Genomic DNA, 26,690 nt, shown 5'->3' with positions numbered 1-26,690 from the left:
ATACCAGCTAATAGCTGTAACCAAACTTTAACAAAAAAATCACTTTTCATAACACAAGAATGTATTATATGAATTGTATATGTTGTAAAAATTATATGGTAATGTAATAATATTGTAATTATACAACAATGTGCAGACGTTTAGTGGGTCATACCCTAATGATCACAACTTTGTCTAAATGTTGTGTTAGTTTGTCTTTCAGAACTTTCAGATATTTCAAATGTTTATATGATAAATTATTTTATTGGGTTACCGTGTTTGCTTGCAAACACATTTTGTATTAACTGTAATAATGAAGTCATGATGAATACCAGGTGTGACCACTGAGTTATATTATAACTCAGTGGGTAATGGTATGACTTAAAACTTTTGCACATTATGTCATTTAAAATATATCCCAAACTAAAGCATCATTATGTACGTGCAAATTGTTATTACAATATCCTGCATGCTAATAATACGTAAATCTAGCTTTAATTAAGTTAAAAGTAAAACAATGCGTATAAAATCGCCAGAAAGTTTCATGCCTTTTCTAAGGCAGTCATAAAGCGATTCTAATCGAGTTCGTTGTATCCTTCAAAATGTTTTTAAATGGAGCTAGAACAAATAATGGGTAACTAACGATGGCTGACAGCTGATTATGCTTCAATTAGGCTTGACAGCATGATGATTTAACTTGTAAACCGCTAATATTACATCACGTAAATGCTTTTCATCGGCCCATCAGTGTGGCGGAGAAAATTTCCTCCTGTATAGAACATTATATGTCGAGTTACCCATTATTCGTTGCTCTCTTAATTTTGATATACAGGTCGTCCCAAAGAACCCAAAACTATTGAATTCCCCTATTGTTGGAATTTAAATGCCCTAGGTTTTTTAGTAAATTTTTTATTGTTATTGTTATTAAGATTGTCAAATAAAATTTGTTCATGTGGGTTTAAATTTAAAAGCAAGGAAAATTTGATTAGGTTTAGAACACACGCCCGTAGATTTTAGCTTTTTTGTCGGATATAGAAATAATGATTTGTCCACTCGTGAGTTCAGAGCATTCAAAATCTAACAATAGTTTATTTCAATAGTTTGGGGGGACACCCTAAAAAGGCTAGTCTTTGAAATTCTAACTTGGAATTTTCTGGCAAGCGCAGGCCATTAAATCAAAATACTTTTGGCTAACCTAAGTTTTAAGAATAGGCCTTTTTTGAAGGATATAGGTATTATAGCCAGAGAGTGTATCAATTTATAGTAGACCTTGTGAAATTAACCTAATTGTTACACGTTTTTTGGCTGAATATGCGTTCACGGTACAATGAACGTATAGTTGGTGCTTAAGGCTAATTGAAATGAAGCTTTATTGATTAAACCTGGTTCTCATAAAATATTCATGCAGTAATCACCGACGATAGGCATCACTGACTATCAGTGATCTACTGCATGCATGAGAACCGGACTTTATCCAGTCCAGCCGATGAATTGTTGCTGACTGAAGACGAAAAACTGTTTTCAAAATAGCAAAGTATTTCATTCATCAGTAAATGTCGGTGAGATAAAGAGAACCAGCCTTAAGGGGCATAAAATGCAGCTTCAAAACACTAGGTTAATCTCAAAAGGTCGACTATTTTAATACACTCCCCAATTCACAGCTATTCCACGATGATCTTGATTATCATAACATCTTTCTTTACATGTTGACGATGCTTTAAACAATCAATAGGCATGAACAATGGGTAACCTGATCCCACATTCATATCAGACTCGGGACGTTGGAATGATGAGCTTTCTGGATCAGCATGAAATGTATCAACGACGTGATTACCATCACCCGCTTGATTCATTAACATCATGGTGATTTTTTTCTGAAATGGCCAAGATTGGCGTTCGTCGTGGTCACCTTAAATTAATATCCACAAAAAATGCATTAGAAATTATCATGTAAGTACTTAAAAACATAAGCAGATAAATTAGACAAATCACTCTTTAATTATAATTTAGAAGGGCTGATTTATGATTTATGTAGCCTATAAAGTCTGAAAAAAAAACAAAAAAAGGAAGTCGGTTTTTACTTATCCTGCCCTTTCTGAACTCCCGCGAAAATAAATCGAAGGTATTTTTTAGGAAACCAACACCATTTGAATGTGTTGATATTTCGTACAGAATTGCAATTTAAGTTACTGAATCTTAAAAGTGGTAGAAACATTCTCCGACGGCTGCGCATGTTCTATTAAAATAAATTAAATAATATAATCCAATCAGTTGCGTAGGCATCAGGGGAGGGAGCACAGCATGCACGTGCCCCCAAAATATTATTGTAAAATCGAAGGTGCTCTTTTTGTTTCCTATACGTATGCCCACCTACATGTGCCCAAATATTTTTGTAAGGATAAATATAAACCACACTATATAGTGGCGTCCTTGCAGCTTTCGCAATCAAAAGTGCCCCAGAAAGCTGGAGGCATTCCCCACCCAATCTCTGATGCTTCCTACGCCCCTGTAATCAATCATCTAGGTGAGAGCACTGTGGTGAACCCCTAATGCAGTTCATATACGATAACTATGAAGGCATAAACACGAAGTGAAATTATTAAAGTTTAACTAACCTCTCATCACAACAATAAACAAAGATAAATGAGACATTTCTCCTAATCCGTTGCCGTTGAAGTAGATTTTTGCGCACATTTTGTAGCCAAACTGAGCGCTGTAGAAGTGTGGACTGTACAAGACGGCCCTTCTTCCATTGATCGCATCCTCTCGCTTCCTCTCATAGCCCTCAATCTTCCACACCAAGGTACCGTTCCGTGTCTGCGTAATTCAGAAAAGTATGCAAAAGATAATTAAAAAAACTCAAAGTCTATTAGTTATTATGTTCTTTCATGCAGCAAAACACCACTAGCAATGACAACGTTAACCCTCTTCAGTTTTATATATCTAATTTATATAATTTATATAATGCATGCTGCACCATTTGTGCAGTGGCGCCCGACGCCAGTGTTGGCTTTGTATAGATAGATATTTCAACGCTCTATACACAGTTTATTTGAATAAAAACAATGAGAACCAACAAGTTTCACGAAAGGCTTTGCCTCGAGCCCCCATTGCCTGCGAAAATTTTTCGTTAATCTATTGATCACACAACTCACACAGCCATGCAATTCTAAAGGTAATAACTAAGCATTTCCCTCGTTGACTTTACGAAACTGGAATTAGGATGACGAAAAATTTGTTGCATTGGTCACGCTAAATACAGCAGTCATCACCTCATCGTGGTTGTAGTCCATAGGATGAAATTCGTATTCTCCTGTGATCACTTCACACACAACCTTTTGTCGCTCAATATCCATTCTCGATGATTTAAATTTGCAAATTGCAAGAACACTCTTACACATTGTACTTGTATGAATCTAAAATAATAGTAATCATAAATAAAAAAAATCATGACGATCAGCGCCACTGATCTAATACTTAAATTTGTCCTGTTTTTGGAATGAAATTATAACGGTAATTTACAGACGTTCTACATAGGACGTAATAAACGACGTTTTGCCGTTGTAAACAGAAGGTAGATAGATCACGTCCAAAACTCCCATGTAGGGTTATAATAATTCATTTCTTTTCAGTGAAGCATTGAATTAATGGCTGCCGTCGTCGTGTTCCCGTCCTAAATGCTTAAGGTCCCTATTAGCTGTGCTAGCTAAAGGCCTCGTGAGGCTGTTAGCTCAGCAAGTTACTCTCACGGGTGCAAATAGTTTTTCGTAGGGAATTCGCCTCGAGAGGCAAGTTTCTCACGTGTGCAGATGGTTTTCGGGCTGAGCTAACGGCCTCGCGAGATGGATAGCTCAGCTGGAAGCTCTCGTGTGCAGTGAGCTTAAGGTATGAGGCTACATGCGCTAATTGCATCTGCAATAAAAAGCATCCCCTCCGGTCCCTATTGGTTTTTCATTTCCTCCATGTATTGCTTAATTAATATTTCTATATTTTCAGTTTTATTAAACTCACTTGAATGTCATTATAACATCCAAACCAGCCACAGCTAGCATCAAGACAATGAAAGTTCAAGTCTCCGAGTTTGCGTTTAATAAATTTATCCGGGAACAGCTGAAAGAGATTATGTCCTCACTTAATGCATGCACTACTTCGAATAATTGTATTTTGGATTCAGGGGACTGTATTATTAAGCAAAAATTACGCATACAAAATACTTTTGCATGTTTTACAAATTCGTGAATATTTAATAGAAATTTTAGAGTTAAAATCAAGTCCGTTCTGCGCATCGCCATCGGTTAAACCTTAAGCCCGCCGCACACTTGAGCTATTAGCCATGAGCTAAAGACCTCGCGTGGCTGTTCTCCCCGAGAGGCAAGTTTCTCACGTGTGCGGATGGTTTTCGGGCTGAGCCAACTGCCTCACGAGGTCGTTATCTCAGCTGATAGCTCTTGTGTGCAGCGGGCTTTAATATAACCTAACCGAACCTATAAAAAGTGTGCATGTTATAGCCACCATGCCGTATTTTAAAAAGGCGAAGTTAAAACCGTTCGTTTCCATACGGACTTAATTTTCACTTTATACTTAAATATTTTGCCCACTTTTATTTGTGAGAAAGAAATATCGATTGAGCTGGGTATTAAATAAAATGAACTTAAGCTATCAAGTTCAACAAAAAAATTGTTGTTCTACAAAGTTGTGTAGCCTATATCGTCATGACTGTCATGCAAACAAACTTTTGGAGAAAAAATATAGTGATCGAGAAACTTACTTCTTCCTCCTTGAGTTTTGTTCCATCCTCTGGGCATTTTGGGTTTGACCAACTGAATAGGAATAAAAAAATATGCAGAATATTTGCAATGGCAGTGTTTCATGCATATTTTGGATCAATTTATAGGTATAACAAGGAATATAAGCCAACAATAACAATTGTCCTCGATATCAGGGGAAACTCGCGTACCTTAGTACTATCTGAACACAAGTTTTACAAATCAAATGCCCGCAGTCGGTCTGAATAGGATTTTTCAACAGCAGTTTGCACAGAGTACAGATCAATGCCTGTTCAAGGTTCTTTTGATCCTCATCAGTGATCTTTATGCCGGGCATTATCGTAGCTAAATATTTCACTGAAAAACAAAAGCAGATTATGGATTATGGATTGCGTTCATACGAAAAGAATTATCATTCTCCTTTGTCAGGAATGATTCCTGACAAAGGAGGAATGTGAGAACACTTTAGTATGCAGGTACAAAAAAAGCCATATCCTTCGGCCCTCCACTCCAGCTGTGAAAATCTGGATGGATTTCGAATTCTTTACCGTTTTGATTTCGGTTTATATAGCAAATTTCGTCCAAGCTCAAACGGCATATATTTTTTCGCGTTTTTTCGCGTGTCAACGATGCCGTTTAAGACCATCTAACGCTTTCCTCGGAAGATACGAACGACTAAATTAAATTGAAACATAAATTTATTAGTGTGATTGGCCATCAAAACGCGAAAGATACGCCCATTGACCGTTGGAATTTTGCACTGCAATTCGTTAAACTTTGCACCTAGTTACCTTCCGTTCAATTTCTTAAACGTCATGTTTGAAACGTGAAAAAACACGCGGTGTTCGCGGTTTCCGAGTGCAGGAAAATTGCTGTATAATATGTGAACTAGCATAACAGCGAATGGACGACTTGCGCTTTAGACTAATTTTTGATTGAAGTTTGGCGCGAGTCGTCCATTACGACATGCAAATTGCGATGAATTATGACGAATAGACAGATTCTGCCATTTCAATGTTCATTGTTACTTTTGAGAGATGTTTATTTGGCAGTGCATGGGTTTGCAATAATATTGTCGTCAGAACTCGTTGCAATGCGCCTATACATACATATATATATCACATTGTGTTTCGACAAGAAATCACATGTGTCAAAAGTACACAATTATACGTAATTTATGTATATATTATTATATACATAAATTGCATATATTATATTATGATATATAAGTTCATAATTATGAAAATCAGCATTTCCCACGAATTATGATGAATATGTCATATGTAAATTAACCCTCCAGTTAGGGAAAACACCTCTGCAAAAAGGGCAAATTTGCATACGGGGAAACCCCTCTGTTTCCTCGTTAATAATTTTCCCTGTTGCAATTAGCATTATATTTAAGGATATTTTCTGGAATTACTGGTTTTTATCATATTGGAAACCTTCCAGCGAACTGTTCAATAAAAATGACGCCACAGCACAAAATGTTTAAAGTTAAAATAGCGAATTACCGATGATCTACTCCATGCAGCAGGTTGTTATCAATGCTGCAGTCTGCTTTCATTTAAACTACCCTAGTACAATTATTTATCATAGTTTGTGATAAAATACTGTCAAGACAATATACAAGCTTCATGCACAAACTATAATCCTGGTGCGTGCCACTGTGCTGGTAGTAGCTATATCAATAACGAATTGAATTATGACGAATTACGGATGATTATGAGACGAGCAAAAAATGCGTACTTTCATGCATGTTATCGATGAGATATATGTATTTGACACATCACAAGCACAAATTGCACAAATTATGATGAATATACAGTTTTGACGACAGTTAAGCTAAGTACAGACATACCTTGATAATTCTTAGAAAGGATGATCTCACCATATACTCAAAACGGGCCAAACAAGATTCCCCGTAATCGGAAATATTTCAGGCAAATTTGTTGTTGCTGACAGGGGCTTTGTTTTAAAGCAATCAGTAATGACGTTTTCAGTCACCCAATAAGAATACATAAAATATGGACTATACTTCCGGTAAAAAGGTACATTATTTACCGTTTTACATGAAGTATAAATATTTTAGGCATTCTAATTTGCTATAGTACTACACGGCTAAAAACTCTGCGCCTGCGGTTTATCAACATGCAACAATGTTGTGCTGCCATTATTGTTCACACTTGTCAACAACATTGGACAATACTGTTAAAACTGAATCGGGTGTAACAATATTGTTCAATGTTGATGACAACTCTAAACAATATGGGCAGCACAACATTGTCCCATCTTGTTCATATCAATATTACATCAACCTGATCGTTTTTAGGCGTGTACAAATGGTGTACTATACAACGTGGAAATAGAAGTGTAATTCTAAAAAGCCCCCGAACGCAAGTAACCTCCAGTAGCCCATGAAGACCACGCTGGGAAATCCCGCACAAAACAACGTCGGCCGTTATTTAAAGGTGTGTTGGCCAAGAATGGGAGCTAGCCCGTATAGCAATCGAAAGGCCATGTCTAATAGACTAACTTTTGATCGAAGTAACTAGAGGAAAATAAATCATCCCAGCTAGAAAGATCTTACTTAAATTAGTAAAACCGCCAAGTTTGCATGGCTACGAAATTTTTGTAGAACAGGGAAAATATAGCCATGCGAAGTTGGCAAATGTTGTATACTTTTGTATTACGTGCGGAAATGTGTAACTAATTTAGTTTAGTAACAAACTTCCGGTCGTAATACAAAAGTATACAAAAATCGACAACTTTGCATGGCTATATTTTCCGTATTTTACAACAATTCGCAGTGAAACTTGGCAGTCTTGCTTATTTTAGTAAGCTCTTTCAGAAAATGGTAAGAAATTAGTCTAAAGCGCAAGTCGTCCATTGGTTGTTGCTAAACAATGTCATGTCATGCTCAATTGTCATGTCATGCATAACGATGCCTTAATTATCATGCATTAACTAGTTTGTTAAAGTTATTAATTTGTAATACATGTATAACAATACCTGGTTATTGACTACCAGCCGATTACAAACCGTGTTCCGATCGGTACGCGATAACTGAAAAATGGACGCGAAAGTGAAAGAGCACAAAAGACGTCACGCATGCCAAGACAGCCAAGTCACGGGTAGTTCCTCTCATAATCAATAGCTGTGGCACAGTCACACTTTTTGATTACTATTCTCGTTAGGCAGAAGCAAAATCATGACATCACCCAACATCTTGGCGTGGCTTGACAAAGTTTTTGCAACCCACGGGTATCCAAACAGATCAAATCCGACAATACATCATTTCAAATCATCTGAATTCTTTCAACAAAGTTCTCTTGAAGCACATTACATTAGTGCCACTCCTCGCGGATCCACTGGAGAAACACCATCGCATTTGCACATGCAGCGCGAATAGAAAACGAAACTACCATCGATATCCCCAGTAAAAAAATAATCACAATTTAACGACTTCGACGTTCAACGTGCTGATAACAAATTACATTTCGTTTTCAAGGACAAGCTAGGACTATTTTACCGAAGAAACTCGGCATGTATAGAAGTCTTACATGAGGTTCCAACTGATGAAGAAATTGACAATGACATCGTAAAACCAATGTCAACCATGCAGTAGAAGAAATACCCCCACATATGTCCCACCAAAAGGATCATCTCGTAATCGCAAAGTATGCACAGGAGTTTTTTCAAGCTGGCTACAAGTAAGTTTAAATAAGAAACGATAAAGCAAGAAACAGACAGGAAGGAATGTAATTTATACACTTAATGTATGCTCCCGAGAGAAATGGTCAGTTTTGTTTCCGAAGAGTCTAACGCCTGTATTCTAAAAGCTCACTCGCACTCAAACTCATTGAGTAGGAAACTTCTCATAACGTTTCCATGACGTTATTTTCAGTCGAACAGGGGCTTGATTTTAAGTGTTTTACCTTAAATCCGTTTCCACCTATTCAGAAAGAACTTTCTTATTGACCAGCATTAACAAAATATTTATGTCACACTCAATAAGTATGAGTGTGTGAGTATGAGTGAGCTTTTTGAATAAACGTGTAGATGTTTCCAAAGACGAAGTAGAGGTGGTGTACATTAAGTATTTTGTTATATAGGAACAAAAACATACATGTTACACAACAATTTCATTAAAAAAACAACAATTTACTTTTTTATGACAATATGCGGGCAACAATTTTTCACTTGTTTCTCTGGCGGGAAACATTGCATTTATTTAAAGTCACGTGACTACGAATGAACCAATCACATTCAAAGTACACCGCACCTATATACGTAATTGTAAAGTTTTGTTTTCTTCTGCGGGGGCTAAAACTTTAGATACATGATATCTAGCTAGCAACACCTTCTGACATTAGATACAATAAAATAGGAATTTTCCTCTTGATATATAGTTGCATCGGTAGTCATGGTTTATATGGCTATTGGACGGAGAAAATGTTCACCAATGGTTATGACCTGTGGATAGAAAAGCTAGTAAAAGATAAAAATGAACAAGCTGCTATGTATTTTATGATTTTATAACTGTATATTAGATATGTTTATGATCAAGTTACAAACAAGTAATAAGTGTTCTATACCGCATGCTTTAATTATAATACATAAAAGTGTAATAACATAATTGCATTGCTTAAAAAAAATCACCAATACTTTACCTAGCCAGGCTAGGTTAAATTAGGGATATACTTCATTTAAGCCGATCTAAAAAGTTTCCCTGCATAAAACTATGATACAGAACTTAACTGCGGTCGAAATTGTTCTTCCAAGTTGTTTGATAGATCATTATATTAACTATAATAGTAGAAGATTAACTATAATAGTAGAAGAGTAATAGAGTATAATAAGCAAATACTTTAGCTTTATATTGTAGCACATAAATGCTAGTTACTCAAGCATTACAATGATTTAAGTCATCACCCAACCTAATCTTCACCTTTAACTAAAAGTCCGATCACGGGCCGGTTGTTCGAAAGGCGTTTAGCTTAAACGGTGGAAAAGCCAAAGTTAATTTAAAAATACTCTCATAGATCCTGTGAATGACCTAACCTGCATCTTACGCATTTAATATGTACTTCCATTGACAATTAAACTATTTACATCGAAATATTTCAGTTCAGTTGCTCAATAAATAGATGATTTTGTTTTCCATTTTTAACCTATCCACAGTTTTAAGCTAAAGGCCTTTCGAACAACCGGCCCCAGTTGGCTAATATTTATTCTACAATGATTTTGATGAAGAGAGTATCGTCCCTTATATATTGACGATTATCCAGGCTATCGATGGGCATAAACAAGGGTGATCCTGACGCGATATTCATTTCGGAATTGGGGCATTTAAAAGACGAACTTTGAGGATCAGAGTGAAATGCATCAATCATGTGATCTCCATTACCTTGATCCAAGAGCATCATGGTAATTTTCTTTTGAAATGGCCAAGATTGAAGGGCGTCATAATCTCCTTTGAAAGGCATAAAAATAACAAAGAAATTAGCTCTCTATAGCAAAGTAAAGCAATCATGACTATCTAGGGAGAAACGTAGGCAATTAGTCGCTTCTACTGTATAGTAAGAAAATCTCTATAGCCAGATAAACGTGCATGTATATGGAGTCACGTGTTTTATAGCTAAATGCATGCACGTTTAGTCTTGTATAAAGGGGGTGTTTTCATGTTAGCTCTTGTTGCAGCAAAACTAAGCATAAGCTAAAATAATTTAAATCCAACTAACCTTTCATGATAACAAAAAAGAGTGATAGATGAGATCCTTTTCCAAAGCCATCGCCATTCATGTAGATTTTAGCGCACATCTTATAACCATACTGAGCGCTGTAGAAGGATGGACTATACAAGGACGTTTTCACCCCATTTATGGCATCTTGTCGTTTCCTCTGGTAATTATCAATCTTCCACAGCAAGGTCCCGTTGCGACTGTGAATAGGCTGTTGTGCACGTGGACCACCTCGTGATTCCAAGTCGGCAATCTTCACCGTATTAAGAGCAAGAGACTCGTCCGCTTGATCCATCCTGCTTCGCATCCGTTCCAATTGCAAATTCTTTTCTTTCAATTTGTTCTCCAGGATCAAATTGCGTTCACGTACCCCGCATAGTTCACTGGCAATATCAGAAACCTTGCGCTCGAGATCACGGAATTTATTGCTCATCCTTGTTTCACTGTCACGACTGGTTTCCAAACTCTCAATTCTTCCTTCCAATTCAGTAAATTTGCCGAGTTCCGTGTCAAATTTCTCAGTCACGCCGGAGCGAATCTCGGAGATATCATCGTTGAATTTCTGAACGGTGCCAGTAAGTTCTTGTCGTGGGACGTAGCTGCTTAGTTGGGTTTCAAAACCAAGAGTAAAATGCAATAGTTGGGTAACATGGCTAGTCAAAGAGTCGTGCATGTGCTGGGGAAGTTCACTTCGTTTCAAAGCCTAAACAAAGCAAATAATTCGTTAAAGAAAAAACTTTCTGCCTTTTTCAATTTTATTTTTAGATAGTTTTTATAAGAAGATTGCTGGAATGTGATTAGTTCAGAGGAATACAGTAGTTTCATTAATTCTATATCTTCTGTAATCTTTGGCAATTGCTGCAATTTCATTGACTAAGAGGAGTGCGATTTCAGAACCAAACGTGGAATAATATTTGCATATAAACTAAACAGCCTGCATGTATTATGACAAAGCAATATAAATTGTTTGAGACCTTCACGAGCAGCGAATTATTTTTCGTTTAGTGAATACTCAGTATGGATTTTACGTTTGAACGCGCCTTGATCTTGTACGATGAGTGAGCGCTGCATTGAACTACGTGTCATTATTTCCTAGAAATCCCCTATCGTATGAATCCAGAGTAATAATAGTGTTGGCTTACACCAATAGTGTTGCTGTTATGTGATTTAGCTCTGGATACCGCATAATAATTATTTCATATTGATCAAACCTTGAAAAGTAACAAACTATTACCTTGTCAGGTTTACAACCCAAAGAGTGGAATTCGCATTCTGTTGGTACCTCTCCACACACAACTTGTTCGTGACTTTCAATATCCTTTTTCAGTACATTTTTTTTGCAGAATTTGCAGGTTACGGGCACACCCACACAGACTGTAGAAACGTGAACCTAAATAAAAAACTACCTCATGACTACTTGCATTGGGGGATGGCATTTGGGGCTCTTAAGCACGCAATAATTAACAAAGGTAACTGAGTTCCTGACCAGTTTTTCACAGCTGAAAATTTAATTCTAATGTTCCTCACAGACCAATGATATATATTTCCTTGTCTTATATCGATATTAATATAATTTTGTAAACCAACATCGTTGTAAAAGTTTATCTCATTGTTCTGGGGGCATCTTTTTAAGTTGAGTAAATTTCACTCTCCCCAGACTCCCATCGTTTCCACTTACTTGCGGTAACTGTCACACTTAAATCTTACCTTAAGAGAAGCAAATGAAACATCTTGTTGGCAATATTCACACTTCACGTTGCGATATTTGCACTTATCTTTCTCATGTTTGGGAAGATTGCCGCGTTTTAACTTCATCTCGCATCCAGAGCGAGTACATTTTATCCAAGCATGATCACAGACGTCAGAATGACTCTTTATCGAAATATAATTTTTATGTTATTAAGTCATTATTTCGGTGATAAAGTTTTCAAATGAATATCAAAAGTCACTCAAGTCAGTCAAGATTACACGAGCCTCAAGAAAATTCCCCTGTTTCGCTTTTAACTTCCCCATGAACCTTTTATTAATATTGAAAAACTCACGTCCAGCTGAGAATAAGTCCCATTCCAAAGACATCCCGTATTAGGGCAGTGCAGAGGCAAATCCCCGAGCACACGATTGTTAAATGTGTCCGGGAATATCTGAAAGAAACTGACTAGGATCAGTTACGTTGCTCAATTGCCCTACTATGATAAGGATATAAAGGCCGTAGAACCCAAGATTCGTAAAAACTCACCTCCTCTTTTTTCATTTCCACTCCATCTTCTGGGCATATTAGGCGTGAACCCCTAACATAATGATATAATTATAAGGAAAATAAACTCCTGCAGCCAGCGTCGCTTAAAGATGTTGAAGTGCTCAGGTTTCTGTTACAGACCTTATAATTGCTAATAATTATGATATTCAAATGAATAATTAATGAGTCGGGTTGTGAAAAAGCAAGCGTGCTTTTAAGGACCTAGATTCTCGCGTTTATAATTTTTCCCTGGTTGTGACGTCATTTAATTAGATGATCTAAGACAAGGTAACTAGATATTTCAAGAACTAAGCTGGATATGAAAAATTGGGGATAAAAGTTAATATATAGTTTCCAGAGTTCTTTAAATAAGACAAACTTATTTTTTATTGCTAGTTTCTTTAAGGTGAAGAATTTATCCCAATCAGTCTATCAAATCTTGTACAGTATTTATTGTACTTATTAAAAAATGAACAATTTGAAAACAAGAGTATCTAGCAAACACTATCTAAGATGACAAAACGACAAACGATACCAATATCACTATGTTAAAAGAACACTTCAGTTAAATTTGGTCAAAGATAAATCCTTCCAAAAATAAATCCTTATAAAGCCCTACGTTGAGGAACTTTGGAATAGCAGCGTACGTTATTGTTTCGATTTATGGGCATTGCCTCACAGCAAACGAATTATTCGCCGTCAAATGAATGTCAAAAGTCACATGCAGCATTAAAATCAAGAAGGAAATTTACATACTCCAGCAGTGTGTCAACACAGGATGAACAAATTAAGTGTCCACAAGTAGTCTGCATGGGTCTTGTCAGCAGCAGATTACACGAAGAACACATGAGTTTAGGATCAATTCTCTTACGATCATCATCTTTGATATTTATTCCTGGCATGATTGCAAGTATTATCAACTATATAAACATTAAAAATGATACGGTTATTTCGAGTATTTTCCTCATCATACTCAGCATTTGAAACTATATTATATTACCATATTATATTATTTGGTAATATTCTTTTCTAACTAGGTTACCAACCATGCGTATAAATGCAACCTGAAAGCATGATTATGATCATGCAGACTGATGCAGTGTTTTTGGATTGTAGATATTGTTGCTTATTTCTATCACAGTTATAGAAACACGCGTGGGAGTTTGGGAGAACGAGTAATAATCAGTGGGAAAACGAGCTCGTAGGGCGAGTATTGCAATTTTGCAATATTGGTTTAACACCTAGCTTGTAGTTCAGCTACTACATATAACAATTTATTGTGTCGCGACGCGAAATAACTGCGTGGCTAGAGGAAATCTCTGACGAAAAGTATTATGTTTTCTGTATATTCAAAACATGCGTTACATGACGTCATTATCCGACCACATTGCATGCGGGTACAAGTGAGTGATCGAGATTTTTGCGCCTAATGTATAGATCTTAATCTAAAAACGTATTTAGGAATAGCAAACACGAACCGCAAGGGGAGCAACCAGGGCCTTCATTTAAGGGGGGAGTTTATTATTATTTAAAATTTCTTTACACGAGGTAGCCTACATGCATAATTCAGTATTCTTGAACTATGTACACAACTGCTTTTCAAAGGGCCGTGTAAGCTGATATGCGAGCCCCCCTCGTTCCCCCCCCCTAGTCTCGCTCTTCAGCTACCCTTGGCAATGGTGCCCTAATAACTGGTACGGGGTCTGAAATAGAAGAATACGGCGAATGGTATTCGTTACCTTGCAAAAAAAGGTTGTTTAAAGGCGGTTTTCCACTAGACGGAATTTTTCGACTGAACGGAATTTTTCGTCCGATATTCTTCCCAATTGTGGGAATTCGACCGTAGCGAATGAAAAGAAAGTCGAGCGAAAAATTTCTTACGATCAAAAATTCTGCCTAGTGGAAAACCGGCTAAAGATTGGTCTCCGACAATTAAGCATCAGGCGCAAGGTTAAAGTGCATTATTCATCAAAGCCAACAAGGACATCCGTTATGTTAAAAAAAAACTGAGCTATAAATGACACCCCCCTGCGACTTTAGCTGGCCTCTACGTCTTCCAAAATACATGCAACCTGTGTAGTGGCAAGTATTAAATAATATTATTTATTTAATATACTTACAGTCGCGGCAATAGAAGCGTCGCGAAAAATATCGAGTAATTCATTTGCTCAAATTTATCAGTTGGCGAGGAGTTACGTAGTTATATATTTGAAAAACTTGAAAAACTACGAATTGACCATTATCTAATCCTATTGGATAATGAAATAAATAGACGCATATGATTGGACAATTCTAAACCGGAAGTTAGGAGCTTTTTAAATAATTGAATCGTTGATGAACTCCGCAAAGCAACTGATAAATTTGAGCAAATGAATTACTAGATATTTTTCGGAACGTTTATATTGCTGCGACTGTAAATGCATTACTGAAATGCATTACATTCTGCACACGGGAAAAGGTTCGGGTCTAGTAAAGAGCCTCTGGCTCTGTGAGGCTGAAAGACTACAGTGTTATAGGACTTATAGCATTCAATAGGCCTTGAAACTATAAAGATGCTCGGTCGGTTAGTTGACTATAGAGAATTTGGCAAAGCCTTTATTGTTGATGTACACAACACGGACGGAGATGGATTATTTGCTATAAAATCATTAGATTTTACAATTCCCTATTGACTATTGAAACGAACCTGTTTTCCTTTAGCGTCTCTGCTGTTCCATTTTTTAGATTAAACCTCGGTCGTCAGATAGCTGCTTTCAGTAACAGCGTTGTGCTGTATGCAACTCATGTTCTAGCTTTTGCGACGAAGTTTTCAGTTTGATTTCCAAATCGTACAATCGTACGTGATATTTTGGTTGTTATTCGTGAAGAAGGTGTAATGCACTAACTGGTGCAACATATCGTATGGCTAAATAATACATTTCTTCTGGTAAGTCACTTAGAAAGTTTTCCGGTATGGTCGGGAAATTTTAAATCGATAAAGGGAAAACCCCCTTTCGCTTGTATGCATAATTATCAAAATAAATACTTTTGTCTGTGACTCCGAGAGCTCACAACTTTGATATATTTCACTAAAAGGAGAACGAGAAACACAATTCAATATACCAGAGAAAGATTATTTAGCAAATTTGCAGCAATTTGGGGGAATTTAGGAAGTTTTAGGAAGAAGGGGAATTCCCTCGTCGCGATGAGCCCGTGAGAGCAAGGGTTGATCTCGTTTTAAGCCAATCAGCGGGTTTGTGGTCGACAAATAAAATTCAGAAAATGAAAAATTGTATTGTAAACACAAGGAGTGAGAAAACAACACCGTATTCTATAGCTTCTGTGCCATTCAATAATCATTTTCACGATCCAAAACCAACAAATTGCCATAGAGCATGCCTTTTTATACAATTTCCCCGTCCGCATTTGTTAATTTCGCTGGTTGAATTATCGATGTCTGAATCACAACGTTTTGCCAGCCGTAGAATGACGTATATATACGCATCGGCTTCTAAACTATAAACAAGGTATATAATCCTTTGAAATCTGTACATTTTCCCACCATCTCCTTTAAGCTCATGCTGCAAGAAACGCAACACGATTAAATAAATTTTTATTCCGGAAGTACGCGTCAACGTGTGATTGTAATGTTGTCATCACCTTTTGTTATTGACTGAGGCCATATCCGTTTCGCGCTGTATTAACTTGTAATGCCAAGAAATAGGAGCTGTTGGGTCACTTGTGTGTATAATTTTTAACGCCATATACAAATCATAGAACAATGAAGGCTTACTTAAATTAATTGCTGTGGGACATCAGGTATTCTCTAAAGGCTAATTCGTCGCAGCAACTAGTGTATTTTTATGTTCGTTTGGATCGTTGATGTCTGGTTTGTGTTCGCATATTTGTTCTTCATCATCGCTGTCATCCTCATCGCCCTCACAATCTTCTTCGTCCTGGTCTCCCCCGTCATCTTGACTATCATAATGGCCATAAATAGCAAAGACAGCCTCGTTTGCTGCTTTGCAAATGCAACAAGTACTTAGGTCGGGCAAGTGGCAAGTTGTACGGTACACAATATACAATATACATAAATGAAGTGATTAATTTATAAACGTTGTCTCAAAATAAGGTACAAACTCTTTAAAGTTAAATTATTATTTGCAGGCATTGCAGTAATGGGAAATCTAGAGCAGTATATTGCTTTTGGTATCTTTCCAAATTCTTTCTCAACATTTGAGCGGGAAAATTTCCCATAGCTACATTTTACATTCAATCATTTGTATAATTGTATCGCGTGTGGTTTTCGGCGTATTTTCAAGAACAGCGACTATATGGCTTACTTAAGTTATGGAAACGAATTTGATCATGAGCTTAAGGAAATCAGCTATTTATAACTTTTAAAAAGAAGTTGAAGCGTACCATGCTTTCAAAATATTTTTCTAAGGATTAATATTTTAATGTAATTAATGTAACTATATTATAGAGTATATTTTAAACGGTTATATATATTTTTGTAAATTGATCTGAAAAGCCCGTTTGGGAGATCTGTGAAATTAATAGTATTAAAAAAAATAATTTAGCGTAATTCCGCAGTGTTTGGTCCAGTTTGGATAATGTTATGTTTTCAACCAACAAATCCGGCAAGCATACCTTTATACGAAAAAAACACATGCAAACCATATGTGTTTCTCATGTGATTCACATGTGTATACATCAGATCATATGTGGTTCACATGTGAATATACGTGGTTATATGGAGTCTACATGCATATAAACCACATGTGATGCGCACGTGGTTACATGGATACACATGTGAACCACATGTGATGCGCATGTGGTTACATGGATACACATGTGAACCACATGTGATGCGCACGTGGTTACATGGATACACATGTGAACCACATGTGATGCGCATGTGATTACATAGGGAATATCTGTCAACACATATGGTTCATATGCCTGTGATCATGTGTATACAACAAAAAATTTATTAGCATTAATATTCTTCAATTTTGCATGGTGAATTAATAGCTTAAGGCCATGTTTACACTAGCTGTACTGGAATTGCATAGAGATTTAGTTGTCGACAACTATTTGTAATCGACAAGTAAAATAATTATCGACAACTAAAAAACGTAGTCTGTCGCGCAAGTCGTCGGGAGCTAAACTCTAAATTATTAGTTGTCGATAACTAAGCAGTTTTCCTTTTCGAAAAGGGGCCTCATTTTTTGGCGTTTTTCTAGTATGCGAAAACTTTTGTTTTAGTTGTCGACTACTTTTAATCTCCGCGCTATTTCGGTTGCTAAATCAGTATTTGAGCGCCAGTGTGTGGAATCCTTTATCGGACTTATTTAGTTGTCGATAACTTTTAGTTGTCGATCACAAATAGTTGTCGGCAACTAACTCCCTAGTCTGTGCCTAGGTAGCCCAAAGGTATTTGTGTTTTAATCTAAAGCCTCCACCCAGTTTAATATCGCGGTCTGTGACGTAAACACCAATTGCTATAATTGGTGTTTACGTCACAGACCGCGATAATAAACTGGATGGACGCTTTAGATTGAAACACAAATACCTTTGGGCTACCTAGGGTCTGTGGAGGCCCTAAATCATCAATTGCATAAACACCCGCATGTGTTCCATTTAGATAATAGCTAGCTTCACTCAGCCTATCAGCTTCCAGTATTTCCATGCTCTATATCTCATAGTGTTTGAAATTCATCAAATTCTATTAAATTCAATTATGAGTTATTTTATTGAATCATTAACTATAATTCAATCACTTGCGAAGGTAGCTACTCTACTGTATAAAACAGTTAGCGCCTGACGACGTGTGCTGTATGGGCTATATATATCAATTCACGAACAGGGTTGGTAAGTTACTGAATAAATAAGCCAAACATTGTTATTAGCGGCCCTTTGATTCCTTTGTTTTAAACAAAGAAAACAAATGTTATGTTAATATATTTGGCTTATTTATTCATAAAATCTACCAACCCTGTTCACGAAGGGCCTTTACCTCCCGCACACTAGGGAGTAAAGAAACTTGCTTAATGTTCACGAGTATCTTTTAGGCCTAGTTTATACGTCGCATATATTGGTCGCGTTGAATGCAATTCAAACAATTGAGTATGAGATGACAATGAAGCTTAATCAGGTTTATCATCTCATTATCAATTGTTTGAATTGCATTCAAATGCGAAGAAAATGCTACGTATAACCTTTGCCTTAGCTCAGCCGATAGCTCTCGTTCGCGGGCTGGCTTAATTGCTTAAAACCTGTTGTTGCACGTTGCGATCGCATTTTACGGCCACAATTCTGGTTACATCTACGATTCGTTCTGTACTGAAGACAACGCGTACGACGATGTCTGCTCTTAGTCTACACTTGAATGGTTTTCATATCAGTGACGCTGTTTACAAGACCCCCATATATTCATCGTATAGTATGCGATGTAACGCGAGTCCTCCGTTTGAACAAACATCTAAACTTTCCCAAGCAACTTGCACGCTATGTGAATCATGCATCGGATCCAGTTGTCATTTTCGGTCACGGAGATAAATGTGGAAAGAGAACAGTCGAACAATCTCACATCCGAAGAAAGAATTTTAAATACGAACATCGATTTTAAAAGGGAAATTGGGGTTAATTGTTAGGTCTCTCTCAAGATTTTCATTATCTTCTCTTACTTTGAGATATTCGCAAATATCTAGCCTATTTTCCCTATGCCAATAATATCAGCATGACTAAATTGAATACCTCCCACACGTGTACATAATTTATTTAAATTAATTTTTGTTGTATTAACTATAATTAAGGATAATTTAATTTGTCCCCAACAAATTTAATTAATTATAGATGCAAATCAGGTGCAATATGATTCATTTTCATTTGAAACCCAGGGGTCTGATGTACACTGATTGTTAAAAAATACAATTATATCGCGTTCTGAAAATATAAAGAATTTTTGTGAGATAGCTAACGATGTCAATCCACTTTTTAATATTAATGCTTATGATGAGCCACATCTCTACGCAAACATATCCTGTTATACGACGTGGTATGTTCTTTTTATGTTGTTTATATTAATCATTTAGTCATTCCAAATTGTGTCGAGGACGTTGAAGATCCTTATCATGAGAAGTTGGAGCATATCCGAGTAAGTAACACTTTCCTCTTTGCTAAAGCATGCCGCGACCTATATATATGAATAGTAGTGTGGGCCTCATGACCTAAAATTTTCGTACATTCTTCTTTCCAAAAAAATATGTTATTGTATATGAGTCAAAATACAAACCATATCATTATTTATTAATAAATTTTAGGCTAAAGAACATGAGAAACGTCTATATATTTTTACCTTTATTTAATCAAATCATGCGGGTCGTTCAACATCAGCCTTCTGCCGTTCTGATGAAATTTTCAACACGGCTTAAAACAGTGGCGACTAAAAATTGGGGTTCACACAGCTGATATTTTACCAGTGTGAATAAAATATATTATTATATACACAAGTGCCAGATATGAGCAAGGTATGCTGCAATTTCATTGGTTGGCTACTAGACAGATATTAGCTCATATCTGTCTAGTAAAGAAAGTAAACAAAATGGCTGAAAGATTTGGGGAGTTGAGTGAAATAGAAATCCAAGCTTTAGTTGATAATAGCACACCAAAATGCACCGAAAAGGCGACAAAGTTTGTGTATATAATAAAACACCTTTTCTGCTCACTCTCGTCATTCTTATGGCCGTATATACGACTCGAGTTCGCAGAATAACTGTTAAATAGCTGTTGCATGGTGTTTTCATTGACCCCAGCGGGATTTAAATATATTTCCAGTTTTAAAGTTTAAAGTATAGAAAGTAGCTAGCACGAAACTGGACTAGTGATCTGTGTTAGGTACCACTTCTTTTCACCTTTCCATTGGTTACCGTAATTACAAACGCATATGAAAATATCAAGTGATTTCCCACTGCTTACACAAATAATTGTTTTTGCATTTAGGCGTATCTCGCTTAAGGACTAATATCATGGATCAGTTTACAGAAGAAATGGATATATTTTGTGAACTTCAGTGCGCTGTAAACCGTTTTTGTGTTGCGTATAATTATAAGAAAAAAGTCGATGAAGAGTCCAACTGTCAGCTGACCAACACAACTGAGCATGACTTTGAGGAACACGGAGGTATCAAAGAAGAGCGAGAGTGGAGCTTTTACAAGATTAACGTTGACAGAAGTCATTTTGTAAGAATACTATATTGAAATTACCTTTGTATATATTCTAAAAGCTGAATCACTAATCAATCACTAATATATACCAATTTTTTTATGTATGTCTCACTCAGTGATATAAATATATATGGCAAAAGAGATGGCAAAAAAATTAAAAAGGGAAATATATTAAAAACTTTGAAATTCCATGACCATCCTTATCATAAATACTGTGTCTATAAGCCTTTCGTACAATCCTCTATAAATACAGATTTCTTGTAATGACGTCAAACGCGGAGGGCCTGATGTTCCACGGAGTATGATTGGCTCTCCGTAAAACTAACGAGCCAATCAACTACACGTGTGCGTTGAAAGTCATAATATATAAGAAAGGTCTATTAAAATGGTACACCACCAATTTGCAAATTTATAAACTGAAAATATCGAAATATCTTAACACAATTATTAATATCTGTTTTTTAGAGTCTAGTTCCCAGGGCAGGCATCAGTGTGCCAAGTATGCTTCAGTCGTTTTAGAGCTTAGTTTTTTGGTAGAAGAGAGGGAAAGTTTTTGCCGCAATATACTCAAATTAACTTCGGTACCATTGTGCGAAAAATCATTTCTTTTTGGACGTGTATCCGAGAAACTCCGGAACAACTGCTGAACAAACTTAGCTCGTGAATGCCTCTGCTGTGAACTAGAATCAGAACAATCATACATTTCTACTTCAACATAATTTATTTCAATATTTCTAATTTTAGTATTACACCTTAAGTATTTGCAACGAGCACTTATTTTCACCGATGGCTTGATTCCACTTTTCACCGTGGAATTTTCAAATCTTTTACTACAGAAAAAAATAGGTATTTTCCATAATGACATTTATGTGTCTTGAATTTTTTTTAAGCTGGCGTGCGGGAAGGAAGTAAATGAATGTCGTAATGGCGGAACCATGGTTTGGGATCCTCGAGCTGAACAGTTTACTTGTTGGTGTTTGAAGTGTTACGAAGGAAAACATTGCGATAACGGTGAATTATGTTTAATTATATCATGCTAGCGTTTTGCGAGTGTATTTTGCGATGAGTGGAAAAGAGACTTAAAGTGCCTATATCACTTGTGGGATCTTTACGGATTTGAATAGGGCTTGAAAAATTAGTTTATAAGTTCTACAACCCTTTTTGATATAGTTAAATAGTTTCGGAAATATTTACATCTAAACGATTTGCCTAAATTTCCGTCGTGTTCGGGGCCTGGGACTCAGGAACCGAGTTCTTGTCAAACATAACAGCTGGGCATTTTGTTGTCGCTGTCTAAAAATTGCGGGCGCATTTCCTCAAGAAGAATTTTAATTCTTCGAACGCCAAAAACATGTATTTTGAGGAGCTTTTTCTCCTTTTTTACTGGTTTGTTCATGGAAATAAAAAGGTGTATTCAAAGATTACGTTCCCGTGCTTGCATACAAGGGTATAACGACATTCTCGCGTAAATATTTGCGAAGAATTTTTATTTGCAAATGGGCAACAAGTTGAAGTATTTCACTCATTGTCAAAGTTTCAGGACCAGGTTACAGCAGTATGCAAACAACGAATTAACCCTATTTTACTCTTGACAGAAGCTGACATATTGTTGTTTCCACATGTGTGTTCATTAATCTATTTGTCCCTTCTCACGCAAAATAAATAAGTACCTTAACATGCATTTTTTTATAGAAATAACACCTTTTCCTCTTTCGATTTCGTGAAAACTGACCTTTGCCTTCAGTTATAAAGTATATTTTATGAAAGTTAAATCATGTTTTGTTTTATTGAAACATTAGCCATGCACTCATGGGAAAAATGCTCTAGATGTTGTAATTTCACAAACCACTTATGCTCTGAAAATGCCATGTGGTAACATACTTAGGAACTTCCTTCTGTATGAGTTTGTTATGATGTAAAAATTGCTGCAAAAGTGATTTTAATATGTCCAAGTATTGGTTGTTATGAATTATGAAAAGTCCTATTGATTTGGTAAGTTTTAAGAATCTAACTGCAAACTTTAATATGGGCATACTTGCTTTGTGAAATTATGTGATGCTGTGGCACATATATAAAAATATTTTAAAATTTTTACCAGTGCCTCTCTCCGAAACATGGCTTAAAACTATCCATATTGTTCAAACTTCATAAAAAAGTTAGTGGGCATGCTGAGAAAAATGCGCACAATACTTATTTTTGTCTGTAAACAAACATATAAATTAACCTGTGGGATATGTTACTTCCTATTTCTGATCATTTAACTAAAGTATGATAAAATTATTTGAGCAAAAATTTAGTATAACATTGCTTGCATCAAAATACAATAATGGGGAATCGTTAGAACCTTTTATGACATGAACTTTAGTACCTTTAGACCTAGATAAAAAGGTGTTATTTCTATAGAAAAATGCATGTTAAGGTACTTATTATTTCGCATGAGAAGGGACAAATAGATTAATGAACACACCTGTGGAAACAACAATATGTCAGCTTCTGTCAAGAGTAAAATAGGGTTAATTCGTTGTTTGCATACTGCTGTAATCTGGTCCTGAAACTTTGACAATGAGTGAAATACTTCAACTTGTCGCCCATTTGCAAATAAAAATCCTTCGCAAATATTTACGCGAGAATGTCGTTATACCCTTGTATGCAAGCACGGGAACGTAATCTTTGAATACACCTTTTTATTTCCATGAACAAACCAGTAGAAAAGAAGAAAAAGCTCCTCAAAATACATGTTTTTGGCGTTCGAAGAATTAAAATTCTTCTTGAAAAAATGCGCCCGCAATTTTTAGACAGCGACAACAAAATGCCCAGCTGTTGTCAAACATAATATAATCAATTGTAATCTTACTTCGATCTTCCAATAGCGTAAAATATTTTGAGAAAAACTCGCCCAGTTGCTACAACCATACAAAACGCACCGTTCCCGCATTTTTTTCTTGAAAAGCGCAAACTATATCGCCAGTGAAACTCGTCATGTTTACATTATAAAAGACAGCGTGTTTGCAAATCATTCCCCCCAACCAACGTATTTTCCAAACTATTTAATTATATCAAAAAAGGTTGTAGAACTTATAAACAATTTCTTCAATTAAGCCCTATTCAAATCCGTAAAGATCCCACAAGTGATATAGGCACTTTAATATAATTATATAGTATAAGCTAGTTCAATAGTTTTTTGAGATAACCTTGCATATAACTATAATAAGACGTTATTCACACAAACAAAGAGGGGGAATTTCGTTTCAGTAAATTTATTTACATTTTCAGTAACTCAATCAGAGGGCATAAAGTTTGACTACTTCCGGTAAAAAGGTACATTATTTACTATTTTACATGAGGTTTTAAAAATCAAGGCATTCTGATTAGCATTGCGTAAAATATGTAAACAAATATGCCGATTAGCTTAAAACGAAATTCCGCCTTGTTCACAGCGACAGTGAGTATTTAATATTACCTTGTCGAGAAGACTCAAGCCTGATAAAGCAAATAAATAATGTTGGTGTTAAAACAGATTTAATTATATTACTCTTATATTTTAACACCATTTAACAACGATTATTTCGTCTCGGTATTAAATCAGCGATATATTCAGTCGCGTAGTCAGCACGATAATTGGGGGGCACATATTCATATATTCGTGATACGCAGGATTAATTTCTTTTCAAATCAATTGTCTTTACAGTCTGTTAACATGAATATATGAATATGCGCCCCCCAATTATCGTTGCTGGCTACGCCACTGGATATATTCACAGAGACTGGGGTGACTAATTGTTTTAGTATAATTACAAAACGTAAACAGACACTTTTTACAGCGATTCAAACAGATGAAATAATGTTTTCGCAAAATAAAGTTCAATGTAGTTTTTTTTACCTTGAATATGATTTTAGGCTTATTTTTTTTCCCTTTTTTGTGCTTTCGTTAAAATAATGCCTTTCTTCATCTGTCACCTTGAAATATCCGCTTAGGTGATTATCGCGTAATAATCCTAGGTCGCTCGAGCAACCAGATGTCAGGATTTTTAATAATCATCAATCACATTTCTAAAAGATGAAAAAAATAGGTAAAAAACATTTGGCTGCTTTTTAATAACATAATTTTCTGATTAGTGCCTAATAGAGCTCTTGGGATGGAAAATGGTGATATTCGTGATAACCAAATCACGGCATCAAGCGAATACAATAGTTTTCATCGTGTGGCGAATGGAAGATTAAATTTCTGCCCGAGCAGTGGAAGATCTTGCGCATGGTCATCTTTGAAGAGTAATATTCATCAATGGCTTCAAGTTGATCTTAAAATAATTACTCTAATCACAGGAATAGGTACCCAAGGACGCAATCATTTTAATGTTAATCAGTTTGTTAAGAGATACACCATCTCTTCGAGCAAAGATGGGGAAACTTTTCAATTCTATAAACAAGAAGAAGCAGTCAAGGTACTAATCTATATCCACTAGCTGCACGTTGTTATACAAATATGCATTCATACAAAATCTGCGCTCACCTATTTGAACTAGTTGATATGCAGGGTCGTAGGAACCGTGTGCCCTGCCACCAAACCGTCCCTATTTAACAATTAGTCGCCGAAGGCGAGGTGATTACAACCCTATATTCACTGAGCCGAAGGCGAAGTGAATATAGGCTTGTAATCACCGAGCCTGAGGCGACTAATTGTTTTAGTATAATTTCAGTATTGAAAATTAAATACAACTGATTTATGTTCTCAATTTCTGCTTCCGAAATTTTTCCAAAACGATTTTGAGTATTTTCAGCCATGTTTTTTTGGGGGAAAAGCAATAGTTACTGCTCAGACTGCTCTGAGCAGTAACTATTGCCTCATAGTTACTGCTGAAGGAGCCAATCAGAATGCTCAAAGGTCATTTTTCAATACTGAAATTATACTAAATATACATATTTTAGCTTCCTTTTTATCAACCAAGAGTGTTGAGTGCCCGCCTGGAAGCTGGTGCTTCTCTAGATCAGTAGCGCACCTGGCCTGGCGATTTGCCCTGCTATGCTAATATTTTGGTGTTAATTGACTGTGAAAACAAAAAATTTTTAAAGACAAGAATGGTAGCAACAAATTTACATAGGTTGGCTACGCCAACTATACATTTCTCGGTTCAGAAATGTAAAAAGACACACTTGAATTGATTCGGAATTTCAAATTCAACCACAAAAATATATTCTTGCATGTTTGAATGGTGGTGATGTCAAATAAGTAAATTAGTTTGTAGGTACACGTATAAGTATTTAATACTGCAAAAGCTTTTGGGCCAAGATGCTTGCAGCGATTCCGTCGGTTACAAGCTCTTTTTGGTGAGCAATTTAGCTATATATATAGTGGTGGTTTTATTGGCTTACCATCACAACCAAGGGCCGAAAGGCATTGCACTGATGACGGGTTAACGGACCGAAAGCTTTATTTAAGTATTAAATACTTAAGTGGTGTACCTACAAGCTAATTTTCCTCAACCACAAAGCAACCTTTTAAAAAACTGTTTGTATAATTTTAACACTATTATGATCAGTGGCAAAGGAAGAAGCAATAGATTATTATTGGCGAGATCATTTTCATCAAGGACGAGTCCTGCACAACTTTGCTTAATTATTTGCTCTAAATTTGGATAAATTAAAGTAACGAATAAAACTGTTGCCGAAATAGTGAAAAGGTGTCATATTCATGCTGCGTGTATATAGTATTCTATTTGGAAAATCTACTCTAATTATAATATGCTCTAAAACACCGTTT

At 36.1% G+C, this 26,690-nt stretch overlaps 3 protein-coding genes across 8 annotated transcripts; 1 reads left to right on the top strand and 2 right to left on the bottom strand.

Moving 5' to 3' along the window:
* Positions 1–102: 102 nt before the first annotated feature.
* LOC114534744 (TNF receptor-associated factor 2-like) lies at positions 103–6,683 on the bottom strand. Of its 3 annotated transcripts, XR_003688160.1 has the most exons (8): positions 6,604–6,683; positions 4,937–5,102; positions 4,748–4,799; positions 3,991–4,089; positions 3,252–3,395; positions 2,595–2,796; positions 2,061–2,215; positions 1,799–1,888 (listed from the first exon to the last, which is right to left on the bottom strand). XR_003688160.1 is itself a non-coding variant. In XM_028556214.1 (7 exons), exons 2-7 carry the CDS (start codon positions 5,080–5,082, stop codon positions 1,641–1,643), a joined length of 891 nt encoding a protein of 296 aa, XP_028412015.1. In that variant the 5' UTR covers positions 5,083–5,102; positions 6,604–6,683; the 3' UTR covers positions 103–1,640. The 3 variants fall into 3 exon arrangements, 2 of the variants coding, with proteins under 2 accessions (XP_028412015.1, XP_028412016.1); XM_028556214.1 differs by lacking the exon at positions 2,061–2,215 and having other exon boundaries at positions 103–1,888; XM_028556215.1 differs by having other exon boundaries at positions 1,797–2,215.
* Positions 6,684–8,975: 2,292 nt separating this feature from the next.
* Positions 8,976–15,781, bottom strand: LOC114534740 (TNF receptor-associated factor 2-like). 4 transcript variants are annotated; one of them, XM_028556210.1, is made up of 9 exons: positions 15,409–15,781; positions 13,479–13,642; positions 12,723–12,774; positions 12,529–12,627; positions 12,194–12,358; positions 11,721–11,876; positions 10,487–11,189; positions 10,153–10,218; positions 8,976–9,233 (listed from the first exon to the last, which is right to left on the bottom strand). In XM_028556210.1, the coding sequence occupies exons 2-9, from the start codon at positions 13,622–13,624 to the stop codon at positions 9,202–9,204; spliced, it is 1,419 nt and encodes a 472-aa protein (XP_028412011.1). In that variant the 5' UTR covers positions 13,625–13,642; positions 15,409–15,781; the 3' UTR covers positions 8,976–9,201. The 4 variants fall into 4 exon arrangements, with proteins under 4 accessions (XP_028412011.1, XP_028412012.1, XP_028412010.1 ...); XM_028556211.1 differs by having other exon boundaries at positions 8,976–9,218; positions 15,409–15,780; XM_028556209.1 differs by lacking the exon at positions 8,976–9,233 and adding an exon at positions 9,275–9,551.
* A 4,996-nt stretch (positions 15,782–20,777) lies between these two features.
* LOC114534727 (lactadherin-like) lies at positions 20,778–25,924 on the top strand. The gene is made up of 4 exons (XM_028556193.1): positions 20,778–20,947; positions 21,823–21,943; positions 25,049–25,374; positions 25,859–25,924. The coding sequence occupies exons 2-4, from the start codon at positions 21,868–21,870 to the stop codon at positions 25,922–25,924; spliced, it is 468 nt and encodes a 155-aa protein (XP_028411994.1). The 5' UTR covers positions 20,778–20,947; positions 21,823–21,867.
* The last annotated feature ends 766 nt before the right edge of the window (positions 25,925–26,690 follow it).

Source organism: Dendronephthya gigantea, unplaced genomic scaffold (assembly GCF_004324835.1).
Source record: "Dendronephthya gigantea isolate DGI-Jeju-01 unplaced genomic scaffold, DenGig_1.0 000105F, whole genome shotgun sequence".
Classification (NCBI taxonomy): Eukaryota; Metazoa; Cnidaria; class Anthozoa; order Malacalcyonacea; family Nephtheidae; genus Dendronephthya; species Dendronephthya gigantea.
The sequence above is the reverse complement of the archived record's forward strand: the minus strand, read 5'-3'. Positions and strand labels throughout refer to the sequence as shown.